Here is a 19,669-nt window from a genome sequence, read left to right as displayed (position 1 = left end):
CGCTCGAGTGCTAACTTCGCATTGTAGGAAATTTTTTTTCATTATAGATTGGATTACAAACGAAAATTTTTGTGTTACAAACAGTTACTAACGATAGACTTTCCAACTAAATTTTTTTTCGGAAAAATCGAAAAAATCGAAAAAAAAACGTGAAGTTAGCACCCCGGTGGAATGCGATGTTTTTCTACCAGTGTGATACAAACGAAAATTTTTGTGTTACAAATAGTAACTATCGAGTTACTAACGAATGCAACAAAATTTTTGTTCGATTTTCAAAAAAGTGGGTGGACGGACACATTTATAAGTATTCTACAGTTTTATTTGAGTTGTCCCTTAGATGATGTTCAAATCCTTTTTTCAATAGTTCTGTTTCATTGGAATTGAATTTAACATTTGATAACTGAATAAATTCCGGAAAAAATTTTGGTTTGAAAATGAATTCAGATTTATTTTTTTGGTTATGGTTTCTTGTTGCTAACGGTTTTTCAATTTTTCATTCTGATTTGAAATATGGATAATATAATTAATATATTCCCTGGTAATCTAGTATTCATATCTACAATATCAAATTCAAAGAATGTAACTATAGAGTTAATTACAAGTCAAGTCAAAATAAACAACAATTTTGTGGTAATTCAAAGTGGGCGAAAGCATAAAACAAGGGCGGCAAAAACTATTAATCAGGAAACAAAGATTTCCTTCTGAAAATCAATCAAATACATCTTTTTTATTGACGGAAACGTTTTCTGCCAGAGTAAATCGTGTTTTCAACTGGAACGCCTTAGTCCTAGATAAGAATACCTATCTTTCTCCTCCAGGATAAATGGGATAAAGAGTTTCTCCCCACCATTCCTCATCAGAGGAACTTGTTGCTCCAGCTTCTGGAACATAAAAGCACACATTACAACACTCCCACCAGTTGAAGGAGAGATCGCTGCGCAAATTCTGAACTCATATAAAAAGTGTGATCTGAAGAAGTTTGACAATTAGGAATTACGTACTGAACGCGGTAAAATCGTGTTACCGGACTTTGCGCTCACAGTGAATAATGTGATGAATAATGACGAGTAATAATAATTAGATAGAGGTGAGTAGGTAATTCTATGAGTTTTTAGAATTTGAGAGATTCGTTTGATTTATCGTATGATTTTGGAACAAGAGTTTTTTGTGATAGATAATAATAATAATAATAACCGTCTTTATTATCATCAAAAGATTGATGATAAAATATTTCTACCCTTCTATAATTCCTCATTCACTCATTCATCTTATCAATTTCTAACAAAATATAAAAAAAAATTAAAATTTCACAAGAAGATTTATTATCTTTGCACGTTATTAGTAATATGTTCTTATGATAAACGTACTCTATACTCTATAGCGTAGTTTGAACCCGAAGTTATTCATTGAGATTGAGATAAATAATGAATTAATGTGAGCGATTACCTTTTGTACAGGGTATCCAAAAATTGCTGCTCATTGAAAGCATCTCGATAACTATAAAATCTTCAAAGACATCCGATCTCTTCTTTCGAAATAATAAGATTTCAGAAAGTAGTTCATAGATATCTTGAAATGCAAGGGCGTAGAAATAGGGAGGTACTGGGGTAATTACCCCCCCTCCAAGATTTTCCAGATATACAATTTCAGAAATCTCGCGAAGACGAAGAACGAAAATTTCTCCATAAAATGAACCAATAATGATCATTTCACTTTCCTTTGAAATCAACACGTCATTAAAAAATCAGATTCTTTTACGGTTTATGAGTTTATTATCTGTTTCAATATGAGTACTTTTATTGCACTACGAGCTCATCTTTGTCCGAAGTTTATTATTTTCCTTTATCTATCCGCTTTCTCGGCATCGCCCCTTACTTGTAATCTGTGATTTTTGCATTCGTCATCGGTTTACACTTACCCGTTGTTTTTGGTTTTTTGTATCATTCTTTTCACAAAATTTCAATACTGTAGTTATCAAAGAACTGATCTGAGTTATTCGCATCGAAAAATTGTCTGTGCTGTATTGTACAATTTATTATTCTGTGTCTCATTCAAATTGCAATTTATTTGTGAAGACATCAGTTTTGAACTGACCATATCTACAGGGTGTTCGTAAATTGACGGTACAAATGAAAATTTCAGATTTCTCGGATCATTTCATGAAAGGAAGTCCTATAACATGAGTCCGCAAACGCTTTGTTTTTGAGATACTGGTGTTAAAGTTCAAGTTTTTCTCTCATAGCACCTTCACTTCAAAAGGTATTCAATTTGAATTGGCATAAATATTCCAATTTGAAGTTTTCATCATGTGATATCCTCATTTTGAATGCAAATCTACAAGAATTTTTTCTGAAAGGGTGTCCGTTTCTTTCCTCCAGAATTAGTTTTTTGTGAACCACTGGTAGTTTAGAAAAATTTAAAAAGAATCTCTGGTTCAGTATTACACTTTTTGGTTTGTTGTCGTTTCAAATAGCTCTCTAGTAATCCTCAGGAAAATCCGAATTATTATAAAGATCCAGCTAGTGAGAGTGTAATGAATGAATGAATTATAATATTATAATTAATTATAATATTATAATTGATTATAAGTTTTGATCCTTATTTACTCAATCTGTAGCGAAGATCAATAAAGATTTGATAAACTGATATAAACATTACAAAAAAATACGACACAATAGAAACACCCTGTATCTCGAAAACGAATCGTTTGCGGACACATATTCATAGATCTTTTTATTCTTAAAATTATCCAAGGAATCTCTCATTTCCCATGTTCAAACTTCTTTTTCTCAATTTAGAGATATGAGTAAACGTTTTTTTCGATTACCACCCCAAGAAAAAAAGGTCTTCGCCCTTGATTCAAACCGTCCTGTTTTTCTTACGGTTTTCGATATCCCTGTAGTGTCCCTCTAAATAGATCTAACCGTGTATATAATTGGATTACAATTATACAATGAACACAAAATGAATTGAATCTCAAAATAAATGAAAAATAAACAACTCTCCTCTGCTGTATGTCTCTGAAACGACAATTAATTTCTATGATCTTATGTAAGTATCATATAAACTATAAAAATTATCAAAAAAAAGTTTTAGAAATTTTCGAATATTTTGAACAGAAACTAAGATAGATACAGCAAAATAGTTATAGTTCTCGAGATACTTTCAGTGAGTATCGAATTTGGGACACCCTGTACAATATTTCATAATCCAGATTCCGAGGTGAACTCTATGGCGAGATAGTCAATATTTAATTATTGAAACTTCAATAACTCTATCTGCCTGTCGCCTGCACTCGTTGATTGAGGAAAATCGAAGTAATTGGAAACTTCGTGAATTCTAATCTCATATTGATTAAATGTAAAATAACTGAATTCAAATCACTTTAGTAGATTATTTCATTAATAACATATTCTTAATGTCTTTCGTGAACAAAATTTATTGTAAAATTTTGGAGATGGTAGATGATTAAATTTCTTCATAATTGAATAACGAGGAAAGTTTTGTAGTTTGTGAGTTCTATGTTTGGGTATAAGGAATCGGGGATTTTCTGATACAACACTCATGAAGACGGATAATCTTATAATCTTGTCTGCTTTGTTCTTCTCACTCTCAGCATATGTGAAAAATTATTCAACTTTGGCGAATATTGATTTTGATCGACACTGATTTTCACTTATAACGTCAGCGGACTTAATTATTTATAGTTTTGAAAGAGTTCGAATAATTTATCTTCTCAAAAAGTCAGGGCAGTATTCAATGGATTCGGTCCTTACTTGACGGACATTCATTATATAAAAAAAAATATTTCATTGTCGTAGAAAATAAAATATTTGTGGAAATTACTTTGTTTCATTTTATTGATGCATTCATTCATTGAACCCTTTTTAATTTTTTTTTTAATTAAGATAATACAGTGGACTCTCGTTAACTCGAAACACCACGGGACCAAGATTTTTCGTCGAGTTAAGAATAGTTCGACATATGCGTAGTTCGAGTTATACAGGTCATTTTTGATTAAATTCGACTTACAGAGGTAATGAGATATAGAGGTAAAGCCGAGAGGTAAACCAAATGGTAATTCGGATTATAGAGAATAGTGATATTTATTCCCTATAATAAGAAAAGATCGTACATATTTGATGAATTTACTGAAAAATGAATTGACAATAGAAAATTTCACAATGAAATAGATCAACGTGTCTTTGTGTTGACAAAAGCCAATTGACAAATTCTGAATATTTTAAGAGTTTATCTGACGAAGGAGTCTGATTTAGACTCTAAAACGTCAAAAGAGTTAATTAATTCATAGTGTTATTGTTCGTTTCTTTTTTGGTAACAATTTTCATCCTGACAAATTATTGCAGTTATTGCGCAGGAGCATTTTATTCAAATTTTTTAAGCTTGTTTCAGAAATTGAGAGTGAAAACTCTCAGTTTTTCGTGAAAATTCCAATCTACCGAGAGGCCTCTCAGAGGCTTAGGAAAGTCGGGATGAAAACATTAAACAAAAAATGTATTTCCAACAACCTTCGCATAACTAAGAACAAATGAAACAAAATTCTATAAAACCTCACAAACAATTATTGCATCATTAAATACGCTCAATTCATCGACTCGTTTCAACTTGTACGGCAGAGTTTGGAATTAACCACTGACTTCGAGTTATAGAGGTAAATTTAGTGCGTCTTCGACTTATAGAGGTAAAATATATCCGTGAAATTGTTTCGAGTTATGCATGGAAATTTTTTCGGCCTAGACAGGTTTTTCCAAGGGGATTGAAAATAATTCGAGTTATCGAGGATTTCGAGATATCGAGGATTTCGAGTTATCGTGGATTTCGAGTTAACGAGGTTCTAGTTAACGAGAGTTAACTGTATATGTCTAACTTCTGATGTGCCTTTACAATAAGAATGTGCCCTTGTACTGTTATCAACTAGTAGTATACAGTGAAGGACAAATAAGGGAAATAGAAAAAGGGATACAAAATTAAACAGTTTATTTTTAACCTATTAAGAGAGTATGAAGATAATATTTTTCTTGATCGGTGTAAATTGTTTCTCACTTGGAACTTGTTTCTCTTTTGCAATTAGACTATTATATTAGTCTTTAATAATAATAAACAATCTTTATTTTGAGGAAAATCTCAGCAGTCAAGCATTTAAACAAAATAGTGTCAGCACAAAAGAAATATCAATTTTAAATTCACTCACAAGTTGGGAATTGACAATTGAGATAACTGAACCTTTTACTGCTCAATCTCAATATAATTCACCTCTAGTGAGCCATTTTGATCTGCTCTAGCAGGTGGCACTATGCCACACAGAAGGTTTGTGCAATCATGACACAATCTCTGTGCCAGTCAAAGTTTGGCTTTAACACTCTCTTCCTAGGGAAGTGCCATCTTCGGTCTTTCATGCTTTCTAGGGGATTTTTCATCAAGTCACAAGCCTTCCTTTTAAAAGTGTGTGATTCATATGCTCCTATTTGGACGATGAGACGATCAACAAGTCATCGATGTAACTGAAGAAGAAGTCCAGTGCTCGTAGAACTTCATCGATGAATCTCTGGAAGGTCTGGGCAGCGTTCCTGAGTTCAAACGTCATGAGCAGGAACTGTAATATTTCGAATGGAGTCGTGATGACTGTCTTGTTCATGTGTTCTTCGTCTAGAGGAATCTGGTGTACGCTCGCACTAGGTCGAGGGTAGGAAGATTTTCTTTCCTTGCAGGATGTGAGCGTAGTCCTGACTGGGCCTCACAAACTCACAAGATACTGGTCGACGATAGTCCGGGCGTTCAAAGCTCAGTAATCTCCACACGGTATCCATTCTTCTGAATACATCTTTGGTGCGAGGTGCAGCAGGGACAACCATGGACTGTTAGATGGACGGGCGATCTCTAGTCGGAGCATGGCTTCAAATTCCTTCTTGTTTGCTTTGAACTTCTCAGGTGCCAAGCGTCGTGGTCTCACTGCAACTGGGGATCCATGGGTCATTTTGATATGATGTCTTGTGTTCTCCTTCTAGCCTGGTAATTCCTGAAAAAGATTTTATCAACTCATGGTATCTGAAGGATCCGTTGACAGCCTTGACTTCTGGGATGTTACACTCAGCCACTTCTCCTCGGGTAGTGAGTTGGGTGGTGCTGTCCAGAAATTTTTGGTTCCTTACGTCCACTAGAAGGTTGTGGAAACTCAAGAAGTCGATATATCAGTATCGACTTCTTGAGTTTTTACGTAAGGAGATTTCACCTGGAGGTTCGTCCTAGCAGGTGTATCCAAACCCATCATTGGAGGGGTTTGGATATATCTGCTATGACGAGCCTCCAGGTGAAATCTCGGGGTAGTCCTAAGTTCACTGTGATCTGCTCCTGTGTCGACCAGATACTGCAGCTTGGCGTCCCTATTCTGCTGTCTTTCACGATGTCCAACGAAACCTGGACTCTCTTGGACATACGGTTCATCTTTTGGATTTCAACAGGCCCTGTAAATGGCGAAGAAACTGTGATGGCTTACAGTCCCCCATTTCTACACGCTCCAGAAGGCGTGAAATCTTCTTTTAATGAGACGTCAAATCAGATTGGTCCTCAACTCGTCAGTGGGTGGATTGATGATGATACCAACATCATTGAAAAATATGCAAAAGAGGTAAAAAACATTTTTCGACGGTTTTTTACACTGTTCTTCAGCACTATAACGTGAAAGAGCTTTTTTGGTGATGTGATAAATCATAAACAGTATTAATGTAGCTTGTTCTCTTGATAAGAATTCAAATTTCTAACCTTGAACTGAAAATCTCAGATATTGTATCATTCTCTGACTTCTGGGCGTCAATTTTATAAAACATGAATTGGAAATCAATTTTTTTGAGAATAATGATTTCTGTGTAATATTTGCGAACTCTCTATTTTACACTTCAATTATTTGATTCAAAAGTTATTTTATAATCAATTTTTCAGTGTTGCCTTGAATAAGAAATAACATGAATTGGATGGAAAAACTACTCATAACGCTGCTAGCACAACTATACCTGAAGAATATTCCACCAACTTATGCCTTATTGCAGAGCTCAATAGACCCATATGGTAAGAATGATTTAGATACCTTAGATACCTACATAATCACACTCGCCATAATACATATAGACTAGCCGAATATATAAGGGAATCAATGAACATTATCATTTTTTCATTATTTTTTCAGAAAACAATTCTTCGACAAATGATGTCAGCCTAGAAAACTACATTCAATTTTTATCGTCAATATTGATGAAGTCTTGGCCATCTGGCATAAGTCCCCTATTATATGTAGAGAAAGATGTAGAACAAATTCTTCAAAATGGGGAACAACTGGTATACACAGATTCTTCTTCTACTTCATCACAAGATAAACGCTCAAAATATTACCGTAAATTTCCCCTGAAACGACAAAAATATTCAAGGTGAGAATGAAGATAGTTTTAGTGCCTAAATCTTGATATTAAGTTAGTTTGACAGCAAATAATAATTTTGTACTCAGAATATATACCTGAAATCTAAAAGGAGATACTCTTCCAATATTGATAAGACATTTAAGGATATTTTATTCACAGCAGTAATAAAAAATTTATAACAGATTTCGAAAACTTATTGCTTGGAAACAGATCGATGCCGCAAACAGAGGTATGTTGCCATATACAATAAGCAACAAACTTGAAGATTTGAGGATAATTTTGATTCTCAGTAGTAGTTCCTGCTCCTTGGGTGGTTTAATTTTTTGTTACTGTAGTTTAATCCGATAATTTTCATATTATCCAACTTCAGCAATTTCAAAGAGTTTGTCCTCTTGACATTCCATATCGGATTTTTCTTTTTTCACATGTAATTACTCTGCATCAGCTCCTCTCTCTTCGATTGGACTCTTTCTAATGTCGGAATACCTCTTTTTGTATCTCGTTCTTTATATTATAAATATCACTTATTCATTATTAACTGTAACTAGACTGAGAAACTAACAACAAGGTGTAACACCTAGCCTTAAAGCAACATTGAACTATTGAGCGTACAGTACAGAATTGATCTAAAACTATACAATATTAAGAATTGAAATAGATTAACTACTTTAACTCGAATAGAAATATAATCATAAATTGCTTCAACATTAATCTACAACATCCCATTTTCCATTTCTAGATATGATGCAGAAAACCGATACTTGTGCCTTCCTTCCAAAGACGAAGTTTTCAATCTTTTGGTGGCCTTGCATAAAACTCGACAAGGAAAAAGAGGACAAAGAGTTAATTTTTGCAACAGAAAGAGACTGGCGGGAGCTGTTTTCACAAATTTACGATTTTTGGGTAAATAGGAATGAACGCTTATGATATTAAAAATTTTGAATCGAACAACTAGAAAAGAACATAATTCATATTTTTATTCATAAGAAAATTGAAATCTAGCACAAAAAATTTCGATTAATATTATTAGTTGAATTGGAATTTGGAAACGTAGATAATCATATTGCAGTGAATATCTAAACGCCTTATTTTAAAGAAGCATGTTTTTTCTAACTTTAATTGAACATTTTAGAGGTTATTTAAAAAAAACAGATGTTTTGGTAATGTTTCCATACTTTAATTTGTGCCAAACTGAATATGGTATATGTTTCTACTCGAAAATACTTTTGAGTTTTCACTTCTACATATTAGTAATACACTATGTCCGTAAAGTATGGAACAAATTCATTTTTAGCTAAACAGACCATTTTAAGAAATAATCCTGAAACACGTCGATTTTTTATTTTAATTTACCGTATTTTTAAATGATAATCTAATATGCAGGGTGAATTAATTTCGAGTGATGACGTCACCGTCATTTTTTTTTTAATGGAACACCCCCATTTGTCTCATTTTCTGGTTACTCTAGCTGAGGTGATTCCAAAAATGTATCACATGTTGATTCCAATTGGTACAAGGTGGACAAAAATACAATAGTTTTGTGTGCGCTCATAAAGTAACGGGTAACATTCTTTATTAGTTAAATTAACAATATTATCAAAAATACTTATTGTCTACCGGCAATTGGTTTGAATGTTACACCCTGTAGTTTGTTACATTTTTAGATTAATAAAAATGAGCTATTTCCAAACATGTGTGGTACTTTTGGTCTAGCAGACAGAATATGAATGAAATTATTCCTTATCAATTTGAAAAAAACATAGTAGTCTAGTTTTTTTGTGAAATGTGATTATTTGTTTATTGCCGCTAGACAATAAGTATTTTCGATAATATTGTTAATTTAACTAATAAAGAATATTACGCGTTACTTTATGAGCACACACATAACTATTGTATTTTTGTCCACCCTGTACCAATTGAAATCAACATGTGATACATTTTTGGAATCAGCTCAGCTAGAGTAATCGGAAAATTGAGTCAAAATGGGGGTGTTCCATTTGAAAAAATGACGGTGACGTTATTACTCGAAAGTAATTAACCCTGTATATTAAATGATTATTTTAAAATACGGTAAATTAAAATTAAAAATCGACGTGTTTCAGGATTATTTCTTAAAATGGTCTGTTTAGCTAAAAAATGAGTTTGTTCCATACTCTACGGACACAGCGTATATGTTTTTCAATTTATGTTATCTCATTTCGAATCATATCAAAATTCAAACACTTTATGTTCAATTTCAATTGAAGAGAGTTTACACTGAGTTTGTGAAGCACTAATTTATTCCTCTCCCCTACAAATCATCAACGAAATTATCATATCAATGTATAACATTGAGAATTTCCAACATAAGATATTCTAAGAAAACATGAGGGAATTTTTGTATCTCCATTTTTAACATATCAAATTTCAAAAATTTATGAAATATTTTGATTGAAGTTGGTTTACACATCTGAGTTCAATTTCTCTTATTTAAAAATGATAAACGAAATGATTGTATCAATGTGTAACTTTAAATGATTTTAATGAGTATGTACTACATATCTTACAGAATAGAATAACTTTTGTAGAATTGATATTATTATAGCGTAAGATATTATGTTGTTGATTGTTGATGTTCATAACTTACTGGGAAAATCATATAAATTACGTTGTATAGAATAGATAGTATAGAATAAATTAGAATAGAAGATGTTTATTTTACAATCGAATAAAACATAAACAAGCCAAAGAGTAGAAATAAATGAATATTGAATAGGTATTTTAATTGGTTGACTATTCCTACCTCTCATATTTATTATTTACCTTCAATAAAACATAATATCTTGAATAATACTGCATTATCCATGATTCCATAGAATGAAATAATTTTGAGCCCTTTTCATCAATAGATTATTTTGCAGAACAGAATTAATTCAATGTACCTATCAATTGATTTCAAGGATGATTGCTTTTTTTTGAAAATTGAAAATATGGAGTAGTATTCATAAAACTCTTATTAACCGAAATGAATAGCTTCTCTGGAATTCATTTAGTCAATTGAGCAGGAGGCACTGAAAAACAATTATTTAGTATAATGTTTCGAATTTTTTCACTTAACAACATACATCGACAATTCGTTGCATCTTGAACACCTTTTATTTTGAATCCATTTCCATCAGGTCCAAATTTTAAGTAAACTACCTCTACTGGAAAATCTTCACCACCAATGATAACTGTAGAAATTTATAATTAGTATATCGAAATTAATCAATTTGAATATCAGATTCACCTGTTTCAACTGGGTTACCACAGTATGATTTTCCATTAATTTTAATAACCTCCTCTGAACAATCTATTGGGAATTTTTCAAACTTCAACACTATCTGGCAAACATACTGCAAAAATCGAATCTGTATTTATTGTGGTTTTGAGAACGAAAATGATCAAAAGCAGTGTGAAGATTATAATAATCAATTAATTCCATATTCGATTCCTCGATTCTTAGCTCTTTTCATGGAAATGGTTGATACAGAAAATTGATTTTCATTTGGATTTGAGTTCTGAGTAAGCCTGTGAATTTCGGTAATAGGTTTGATGATTTTGAAAATGCAGCCATATAAAATTTTATAACAATGAGAATCTTAATTCATTAATCAGTATTTGGAGGGTTTCGATGCAGAAGTGATAACTATCGATTTAGGATTGAAGAATAAAAAATAAGGAGCCTTTAGAAATTCTGTTGGGTTAAAAGAGAATTAAATTGATGAAAACTAATTGAAATTTCATAAAGTTCAAACTTTGGCTATTCAAGATAATATATAAGGATGGTCCAGTTTGTGAAAATCCAGGAGATGATAGAGAATCGAAAAATAATATGAGTTTGTTGATGGAACTATATCCGATAAATACTACCTACTACGGATTACAAAGTGGAAAAAATGAAATTAATGGATTTTTGCAAAAAGGCTGAATAAATTCGAATGAAATTTTTTAGGCATCGATGTCGAGTATAGTAGAAATTTTGTGATGCAAACTATTTTTTTCTCTCCAGAGGAGTCCGTATGAGCACGTGACTGGACATTAGTGAAAAAAAATTGTTACGACACTACCTTTCTTGAAAATAAATATCAATTTGGAATTCCTTATTCAGTAGAAATTTTATTTTTCGATTTTTTGTCAACTAAGCACCTTCCTTTAATAAAGAATGGAAATTCAAAAATAATTCCGTATATCATTAGAGGCATATTGGAAAACTTGCAACCAAATAATCAAAGGAGGCTCGAAATGTCAAACAATTCATCAATGGTAGTAGGCACTAGGCCAAAGTATTATTCTATCCTTATTTGGTAATTTATTCCATGTGCAGATTCAAGACTTTATTATAATTGCTTTTAGTAATAAACCCTACAGTCTAATTTCTAATTGAAAGTTAATGTATGACAAAGTTATTTCCGTGATAGTTAATAATATCAGCCTTTTGTTCGTCCCAAAAAATATTTATTAGTTTGAGTATCAAACGAAGAATATGCAGATATTTATGTTTGTTATGGATTTTGTGATGGAAGTACGGAAGTGACAGTTTTCCTAATAAAAGAATTCCCGATGCTCATGTTTTTATTAGAACACATCGAATTTTCTTAGATTTGGCCTTTGTGGAAAAAACGAAGTTAATAGGAAGCGTGGCAATAATAGATAATCATAGTAGTTTTCTCTTTACTTTTGAAGAAAATCTAAGGCTCAGTTATCGTAGAGTAAATATCAGGAACACTGAAAGATGTTCTACTTTGTAAACGAAAAAGGTATTTCTCGGATATAGTTTCATTTAGAAAATTGATTATTATTCTCGAATCATCTCCGGGATTTTCGCCTGTTTAACTGGACCACCTTGTATGTTTACGTGTTAAAGCATAAGTTAACTTCCCGAAATCATGCTGCATCACGTGAAAGCTTACTTCATAATCCAACTAAAATTTTCCATGATGTCGAATATAATATCATACAAGAATTTGAGAAAACTTAGTTAATTTCAGATTAGGCGAACTTTTGGATTTACCTCAATAAATTTTTCGATTATGAAAACACATTCTCGGCTTCCTCTCTCTTCTGTCAGAGTGAACATTTCTTCTCTAACAACCCCCCCACACTTTTGGTTTGGTCTGAAGGTTGTAGATGGAGGCACCGGAAATATTTTTGTTATTGGACGTGGAAAGGGATTTTCGGTTACTACTTCTTCACATGGCAGATATTCATAATAAGCTTTGAAACCTAAGGCACATTTTGGGGTAGATGTTATGAAGTTGAAATCTACAAAATTCTTGTTCCGAAGATCCAGAACGACTGAAAAAATATCATATTGTGTATGAAATTATTTTATCTGAAATGCTCCTTATTTGAATGATCGTAGATTCCTTAGATCTCAACTTTTTTCAGAAATATTGAAAAGAAATTATTGAATTGGAAAATTCCAAGATTCCAGGAAAATTCCAAATATTTTTGTTGTGGACGCCATATTGGTTCTCCTTAAGAGGTGATTAAAAAAAAAAAAATTACCAATTCAACAATGTATCACATTTAGAAAAATATCGAGTTTAGCTACGCAAATTTGAACTTCCTTTATATTTTTGTTTGAGTAGTAGGCTGGAGCAAGAATTGTCAAATAACTTGTTACTTTGTTCAGTTGTTATGTGAAACCATCACAGAATTTTTGTAAAAACCTAAATCCTGTTTGATAAGTAACGTCCTATTAATTACATAATCATTCTGATATCAATACTCTACATAGTGTACAACTGGCAATGCGTAGAAATTGTTCCATATAATTTAAAAAACTCAAGTGATGGTATCACATAACAACTGTCAACAAAGTTATTTGTTGTTGTTTGAATCCCTAAATTACGCACTTTTTTGTAATTCAAGCCACCCTGTATTTCTAACGGTTTTCGATATCCCTGCAGTGCTCCTCTTAATAGTTCTAACCCTGTATATTGTGTCAATTTTAAAAAGGTACCACCTCGGCCCCATGCAAAATTAGAAAAAATTAAAATAGGAATAAACTTTGATTCGTAGGCAATATTTTATGCGGTTGTTCCAAATCAGTTTATATCAAGCCTTAGAGAGTGATGACAGCAGTCACTAAAATCTTGAATGTAAAGGGATTTCAGTAGTATTTTGTAATTCGATTGGCTTTTGAAAAATACCATACACTTGACTATTTTTTTAGTACTTCTGAAAAGTAAAAGAAAGAGTAGAATAGTTACCTGCAGCGGAAAGAGTTGCCATGGAACATGAAAATAATAAAAAATGTTCACGATAAAAGATCGTCAGAATGATGTCCATTATTTTGTAGTTAAAAATCTAACCTATTTTCAAAATTTACATGCTGTGCTTATTCTTATTTTCAATTCTTCTATATCTCGAGGCTGTGCAGAGCCGTATCTAGGGCGTGGCAAAGGTTGCACTTGCCACAGGCGCAAAATCTGCAGGGGCGCCCAAAACTGTCAACAAAAAAAAAATATTGGAGCACCAGGTGAAATAATTCGACAGATCCCGCTTAGTTATAGTCCCCTAAAGACGGCGCGCGGCGCCCGAAAATTAGTTCTCAATTTTTTTCTTGAAAACCAAAAAATTCACAAAAATGAAATAAAACTAACATTTTGAGAGGGAGAAAAGGCATTCAAAAAAATTGTTGGTGGTGTTCCTCTATGATTGCAAGAAGTAGGAAAGGCCACCCCTCATACTTTTTTCGCAATAACTTTTTCATTATTCATATTTAATGATGATAATAATAATAAAGGACTTTTATTGAATAGAAATTTTACAATAAAAAAATCAATTTTGCATAGACTGATCCATTCTTAACAAATAAGGTCTCGTGTAATCTTTTGCTTAAATTCACGGTTTTTGAGAAAAGGAAATATCAACATATTAATACGTCTGAGCTGTGGAGGTTGAAATTATTTTTGAATTCAAATTTTTGCAATAGGCGCATGTCAAAACGATATTTTTATCGAGATTTTTATTGGTACAAATATAAAGTAATTGTGGCAGAAAAAAATTATGAACTTTTTACAAATAAAAACTACTTTTCGTGCGCTATATTTAGGGGAAAGGCTCAAAAAAAAAGTTTATACGAAAGACCCACCCTATTTTTTGACAAGGAATTACTTCCTGAATATTTTCGCAACTATTCATATACACTCTGTATAATATCGGTATTATTTGAAAACTTTAACGAAAATATATGACTTAAATTATGGAAAAAATATATAATCGATGAGAAAAAATCTTAGAAAATAGGGGGCGCTGTCTAATATATTGCAAGGCAGTGTAATACACAACCGACTCAGAATGCCACGAAAGGAAAAAATCTAAAGGTGTTAAGTCTGGGGAGCGTGGTTACATCTCAATCGGCCTTTTTCTACCAATCCATTTCTCTTAGGAATTATCTGTTAACCATTGCCTTACCAAATTTAAAATCATATTTCTATCCTCATTAAGTTACTTTTTCGGAAGTACTAACCTGAAACGTCAAATGTACGGCATTTTTGAAAAACCCATTGAACTACCTTCAAAAGAAGGTGCCACTCAAACCCATTACTACTTAAGATTTAAGTGGTTGAGAGAGTTGATACGAATTGATTGGAATAACAGTAAAAAACCAAAGATTAGGTACCTCTTTTTGCATTTTTTCTGATTTTGCCTAGGGGCCGAGATATTAAGGAGTTACTTTTTTCTAATTGACACACTGATACTATAAATGAGCGGCCCTCCTGTATAATGTAATGCATAATTATTTATATTATTACAGCCACGAAGATAATGATAATTAATTCATAACTAGTTAACACATTTGCCACTTCATAGTCACAAGCGGTATATACTTTTTGCCCAGATCGGCTTCACATTAAATATTGGAGATATGATTAAGAAGAATGATTAGTAAAATTTAAAAGCTATCACAATAGAATCTCTGCATATCATTATATTTAGTAGGTATTGTGATGCTGTTAGGAATGATTGTATGAAAAATAGTAATTATTTCATAAGAACTTTTCATTGAATAAATCCTCGAATTGATTGGAATGGATGAAATTATTGAATTGGGGAGATCGCAACATATTTCTACTTACCTGATTTACTCCATAAAGCTACCCCACAATAAGATCTACCTTCTATTTCCAATCTATCTTTAGAACAAAATTCACTATGATCAATCCTGAAATCAAAAAAGTGTACTCGTACTCCGCATGATTTTGGTAATCTATTGAACCTGAAAATATAATAATATAAATAATGCTATTACAATCAATTAAATTAAAAAGTTTTTCAAAGATAGGGAGGAATTGTGAAAGTAATAAACATTATAATATCGAATATGAAAAGAGAAAAAATTTCAAATTTTCTTTAAGTCTGCCCTACTGTAAACACGGTGGCTCTTGTTCGGATCTTGAATATATCTGTTTTTCTCATATTTTCAAAATTATGAACTCAATGCGGATAATATTGTGATTTTATATATTGGATAGCGCAGAACCAGAGAAAATTCAAGATGAATATCGGAAATCCGATTATCCCATAATCAAAGATTCATAAAGAATATTGGAAATAATTAACACTGTCTTGAATTCGGTAGCCTGATATACTTATTTTGTATATACACGCAAAATCACAAAAAGTTTGAATTTGTTATAACGGAAATATATAGATTATTATTATTCAATGAACTCGTATCCAATATTTTTCTCGAATTGTTTATGGTTATGTTATATAATTGTGATTTCGCACGAAGTTCGAATTTGAACATGAATTAACAAGTGCATTAAGCTTCTGACTTCGCATCAGTGATTTCCTCATTTCAGCTTTTTTAGCAGCTGAAAGCTTAAAGCAATCATAATTTCGGATGCTGCAGGTATCTATATATTCAGTATTCATGTAATTTTAGATTTCTTTTCCAATAGCACTTTGCATTTTTTTCAAATATTGTGTTGCATTTATATTTTGTCCATTTTCATTGTGAATTCAATCACTTTTTTCAATGTACCTGTAACACATCCTCAATTGTCCAGGATAAAAGAACGGATATCCTGGACTGAATAAAAATCCTCTAATATCAGAGAATCCCAAACATTTCTTTTCATCATTGGTGTTCCTCTGAACATTTTCACATTGATCTAATTTTATTTTGCTATCATGAAAAATGTTTTCAAATTGGGCTTGATTCCATTTTAAGCATTCTTGAAAATTATCAACATTGTTTCTTAAAACACCATCGATTTCTTCGGTTGTCAAAAAATCCCTTTGCTCTCTTTCGTGTCCAACAATATTATCCCTCGTATTACGATATATTGAACCTTCGTCTCTTTTGCTAGTAAATGATCCAAATAATTTTGGATCTCTCTTCTCTTCTAGTTGTTCGGATATGTTGGAATTGTTAATAGCAATTAGGTCTGTCTTTAATTTTTTAGGACAATTATCTTGGAAAACTTCAGCTCTAAAACCGCTGTAGGAGTTTTTTATTATCCCTGCACTTCTAAACCTCAAAACTTTGACGTTTTCATCGAAAGTTGAAATAAGTTTTAAATCCTTTTTGCATCCACATATAATTTTTCCATCTATCTGAAGAAATCCTTCACTGCAGTCCAAAGAGTTCCCAAACCAGAAGAATTGGAAAATAATTCTCAATCTACAGACATCTGGACTCGATTTGTGAATTTGAAGAACGCAATCATTAAATGAACTCAAACTCACAGGGAAATTAGGAGACTTCAAGATGAATCTGTTGGATATTTGTGAATTTCCCGGGCAACATTCTCTCAGATTTGAATTCACACGATTTCCAACAGCATTTCCTTTGAGAATCGTTTTTCTTTGAGAATCAAAATCATCTTTGGTACATTCTTCAATTCTTGTCACTAATATTTTAAATCCATTTTCAGAAATGTTGCTATCTGTTTTGAATCGTAAGGTTAAGATCCCATCATGAGATAAATAGGATTTTATGCCATCCTTTCTTCCACATAAAGCATCTAAGAGGCCAACCTCCAATCTATCTTTCACACAACCACTTGATTGTTCGATGTTGAAATCAATGAACTGAAATTTGTAGTGTGCTGAACAATTATTTCCTTTGAAGATCAACTGACAATCCAAATTCGGAGGATATGCCTTTGGGTATTTAAAAGATTCAATTATAAATTGTGGCTCTGTTATTGTTTCATCACACAATTCACCAAACTCAAATGTTCTCAATTCATTTTCATAATTCGCACTACTTATTATCACTCTATCTATAACAATAAATATACTTATCAACCAAATGTACGTAAGAATACTTGACATTTTCTTGAATTTGCTAGAGTCATTATGCTGGAATATTTATATGGAACGGTCTTAAATATCCAACATATACCCAGGATGTTAATGTTTGATCTTATATTAAAACAAATGAGTAATTCACATCCAAACCGACGATCCTATTCAAATATTAAATAAGTCTTCATGTTGATGTCATTGTAGCATTTTCGAGCACGGGCGTAGCCAGGGGGGGGGTTTTGGGGGTTCAAACCCCCCCCCCGAAATGTTAAAGATGTCAAAAAACTTATTTTTTTTCAAAATATCGAAAATATTTTTTAATGGAATTTGTAAAAAGTGAATGAAATTATCACTCTCAGTTCAATTAATTTGTAATGTGAAATTTGAATTAAATTACCTCTACTTAATCCAGTCAATTTGTGCTCACATGTGCCCCCCAAAGAAAAGTTATGGGTTAGTTTGATTTTTTCGATCGTATGTAACGGGTGTATTTTTTCGAGGTATATAACTTTAAGTTGGCATTACTGTTCAAGATGGCGACCGATTTAACAGCTGTCAAGTGATTTATTCTCAGTTCGGTTTGGCAATTCATCATGAATAGACTCACGCCGGAACAACGCTTAAAAATAGTGCAATTTTATTTCGAATATAATGGTTCTGTGCGGAATACGTATCGCGCACTACGTCCATTAGCGATGAAGCGCACTTCTGGTTGAATGGCTACGTCAACAAACAAAACTGCCGCATTTGGAGTGTAGCTAATCCTCAAGTGTATGTCGAAACACCGTTACATCCAGAAAAACTGACTGTTTGGTGCGCTTTATGGGCTGGTGGAATCATTGGTCCGTACTTCTTCAAAAACGATGATGGCCAGAACGTTGCAGTCAATGGTGATCGGTATAGAGCCATGATTACTAACTTTTTCATTCCTGAATTGAACAACCATGATGTCCAGGAGCTGTGGTTCCAACAAGACGGCGCAACATGTCACACAACTCGTGCCACAATCGATTTTTTGGAAGACACGTTTGGTGACCGCCTAATTTCACGTTTTGGGCTAATTGGCCTCCAAGATCTTGTGATTTAACACCGCCAGATTACTTTCTGTGGGGCTATGTAAAGTCATTAGATTATGCGGATAAGCCACAAACCCTTGACCATTTGGAAGACAACATTCGCCATGTTATTGCCGATATACGGCCACAAATGTTGGACAAAGTCATCGAAAATTGGACGTCCAGATTGGACTACATCCGAGCCAGCCGTGGCGGTCATATGCCAGAAATCATTCTTAAAATGTAATGCCACAAGATTATCTTGCGGATTAATAAAATTCATGTCAATCGAATAATTCATCGTTGTTTTATTGCAATTTAAAGTTATATAGCTCTTAAAAAACATCCTTAATTTTTTTGGGCTGCAGTGTCAAAGCCATTTTGATAGCCAACCTTCTGAGAGGAGATGGCACCTGAAGAAGAAAAAGAATTTTTTTGGATTCTGAATCCGAATCTGAGGTTTAGCACCAAAATTTTGTGACAGAACATTAAAAAAAATACGAAAAAAATGTAATCTTTTGACGTTTTATTCCATAAAGTTTTTTTTCCGAAAAACCTGGCTCAAACGATAGTTCAAAATTGGCGTATTATATCTATCTCTGCTAAAACTCAGTTGATGGGGTAGTTTTAATTTCTTCGATTTATTATCTCTGTTTCTGGGGTACAGAATTCGAATCTGAAATTTGCCACCAAAATTTCATGATAAAACATTGAAAAAAATGCAAAAAAGGTGATAACTATCATTTTTTACCGGTTTTTTGCATATAAACTTTCTACTCATAAATTTGAATTTGAGTACTATGTTGTATAAAGACTACGACGGTATTTTTTTCCTAAATATATTTATAGGAATCGATGTAAAGAAATAAACTAAATTTGATTTTGAAAATGTTT

At 32.5% G+C, this 19,669-nt stretch overlaps 2 protein-coding genes across 3 annotated transcripts; one reads left to right on the top strand and one right to left on the bottom strand.

Moving 5' to 3' along the window:
- The first annotated feature begins 473 nt into the window (after positions 1–473).
- On the top strand, positions 474–8,864 carry LOC123677953. 2 transcript variants are annotated; one of them, XM_045614703.1, is made up of 4 exons: positions 474–1,087; positions 6,958–7,083; positions 7,202–7,439; positions 8,170–8,864. In XM_045614703.1, the coding sequence occupies exons 2-4, from the start codon at positions 6,981–6,983 to the stop codon at positions 8,339–8,341; spliced, it is 513 nt and encodes a 170-aa protein (XP_045470659.1). In that variant the 5' UTR covers positions 474–1,087; positions 6,958–6,980; the 3' UTR covers positions 8,342–8,864. The 2 variants fall into 2 exon arrangements, with proteins under 2 accessions (XP_045470659.1, XP_045470661.1); XM_045614705.1 differs by lacking the exon at positions 474–1,087 and adding an exon at positions 5,041–6,646.
- An 812-nt stretch (positions 8,865–9,676) lies between these two features.
- LOC123677592 (cubilin) lies at positions 9,677–17,795 on the bottom strand. Its single transcript, XM_045614213.1, has 6 exons — positions 16,450–17,795; positions 15,539–15,678; positions 12,463–12,746; positions 10,699–10,804; positions 10,535–10,642; positions 9,677–10,480 (listed from the first exon to the last, which is right to left on the bottom strand). The coding sequence occupies exons 1-6, from the start codon at positions 17,745–17,747 to the stop codon at positions 10,455–10,457; spliced, it is 1,962 nt and encodes a 653-aa protein (XP_045470169.1). The 5' UTR covers positions 17,748–17,795; the 3' UTR covers positions 9,677–10,454.
- Positions 17,796–19,669: the final 1,874 nt, after the last annotated feature.

This window comes from Harmonia axyridis, chromosome 4, assembly GCF_914767665.1.
Source record: "Harmonia axyridis chromosome 4, icHarAxyr1.1, whole genome shotgun sequence".
Classification (NCBI taxonomy): domain Eukaryota; kingdom Metazoa; phylum Arthropoda; class Insecta; order Coleoptera; family Coccinellidae; genus Harmonia; species Harmonia axyridis.
This window is presented reverse-complemented; position numbering and strand designations above follow the sequence as displayed.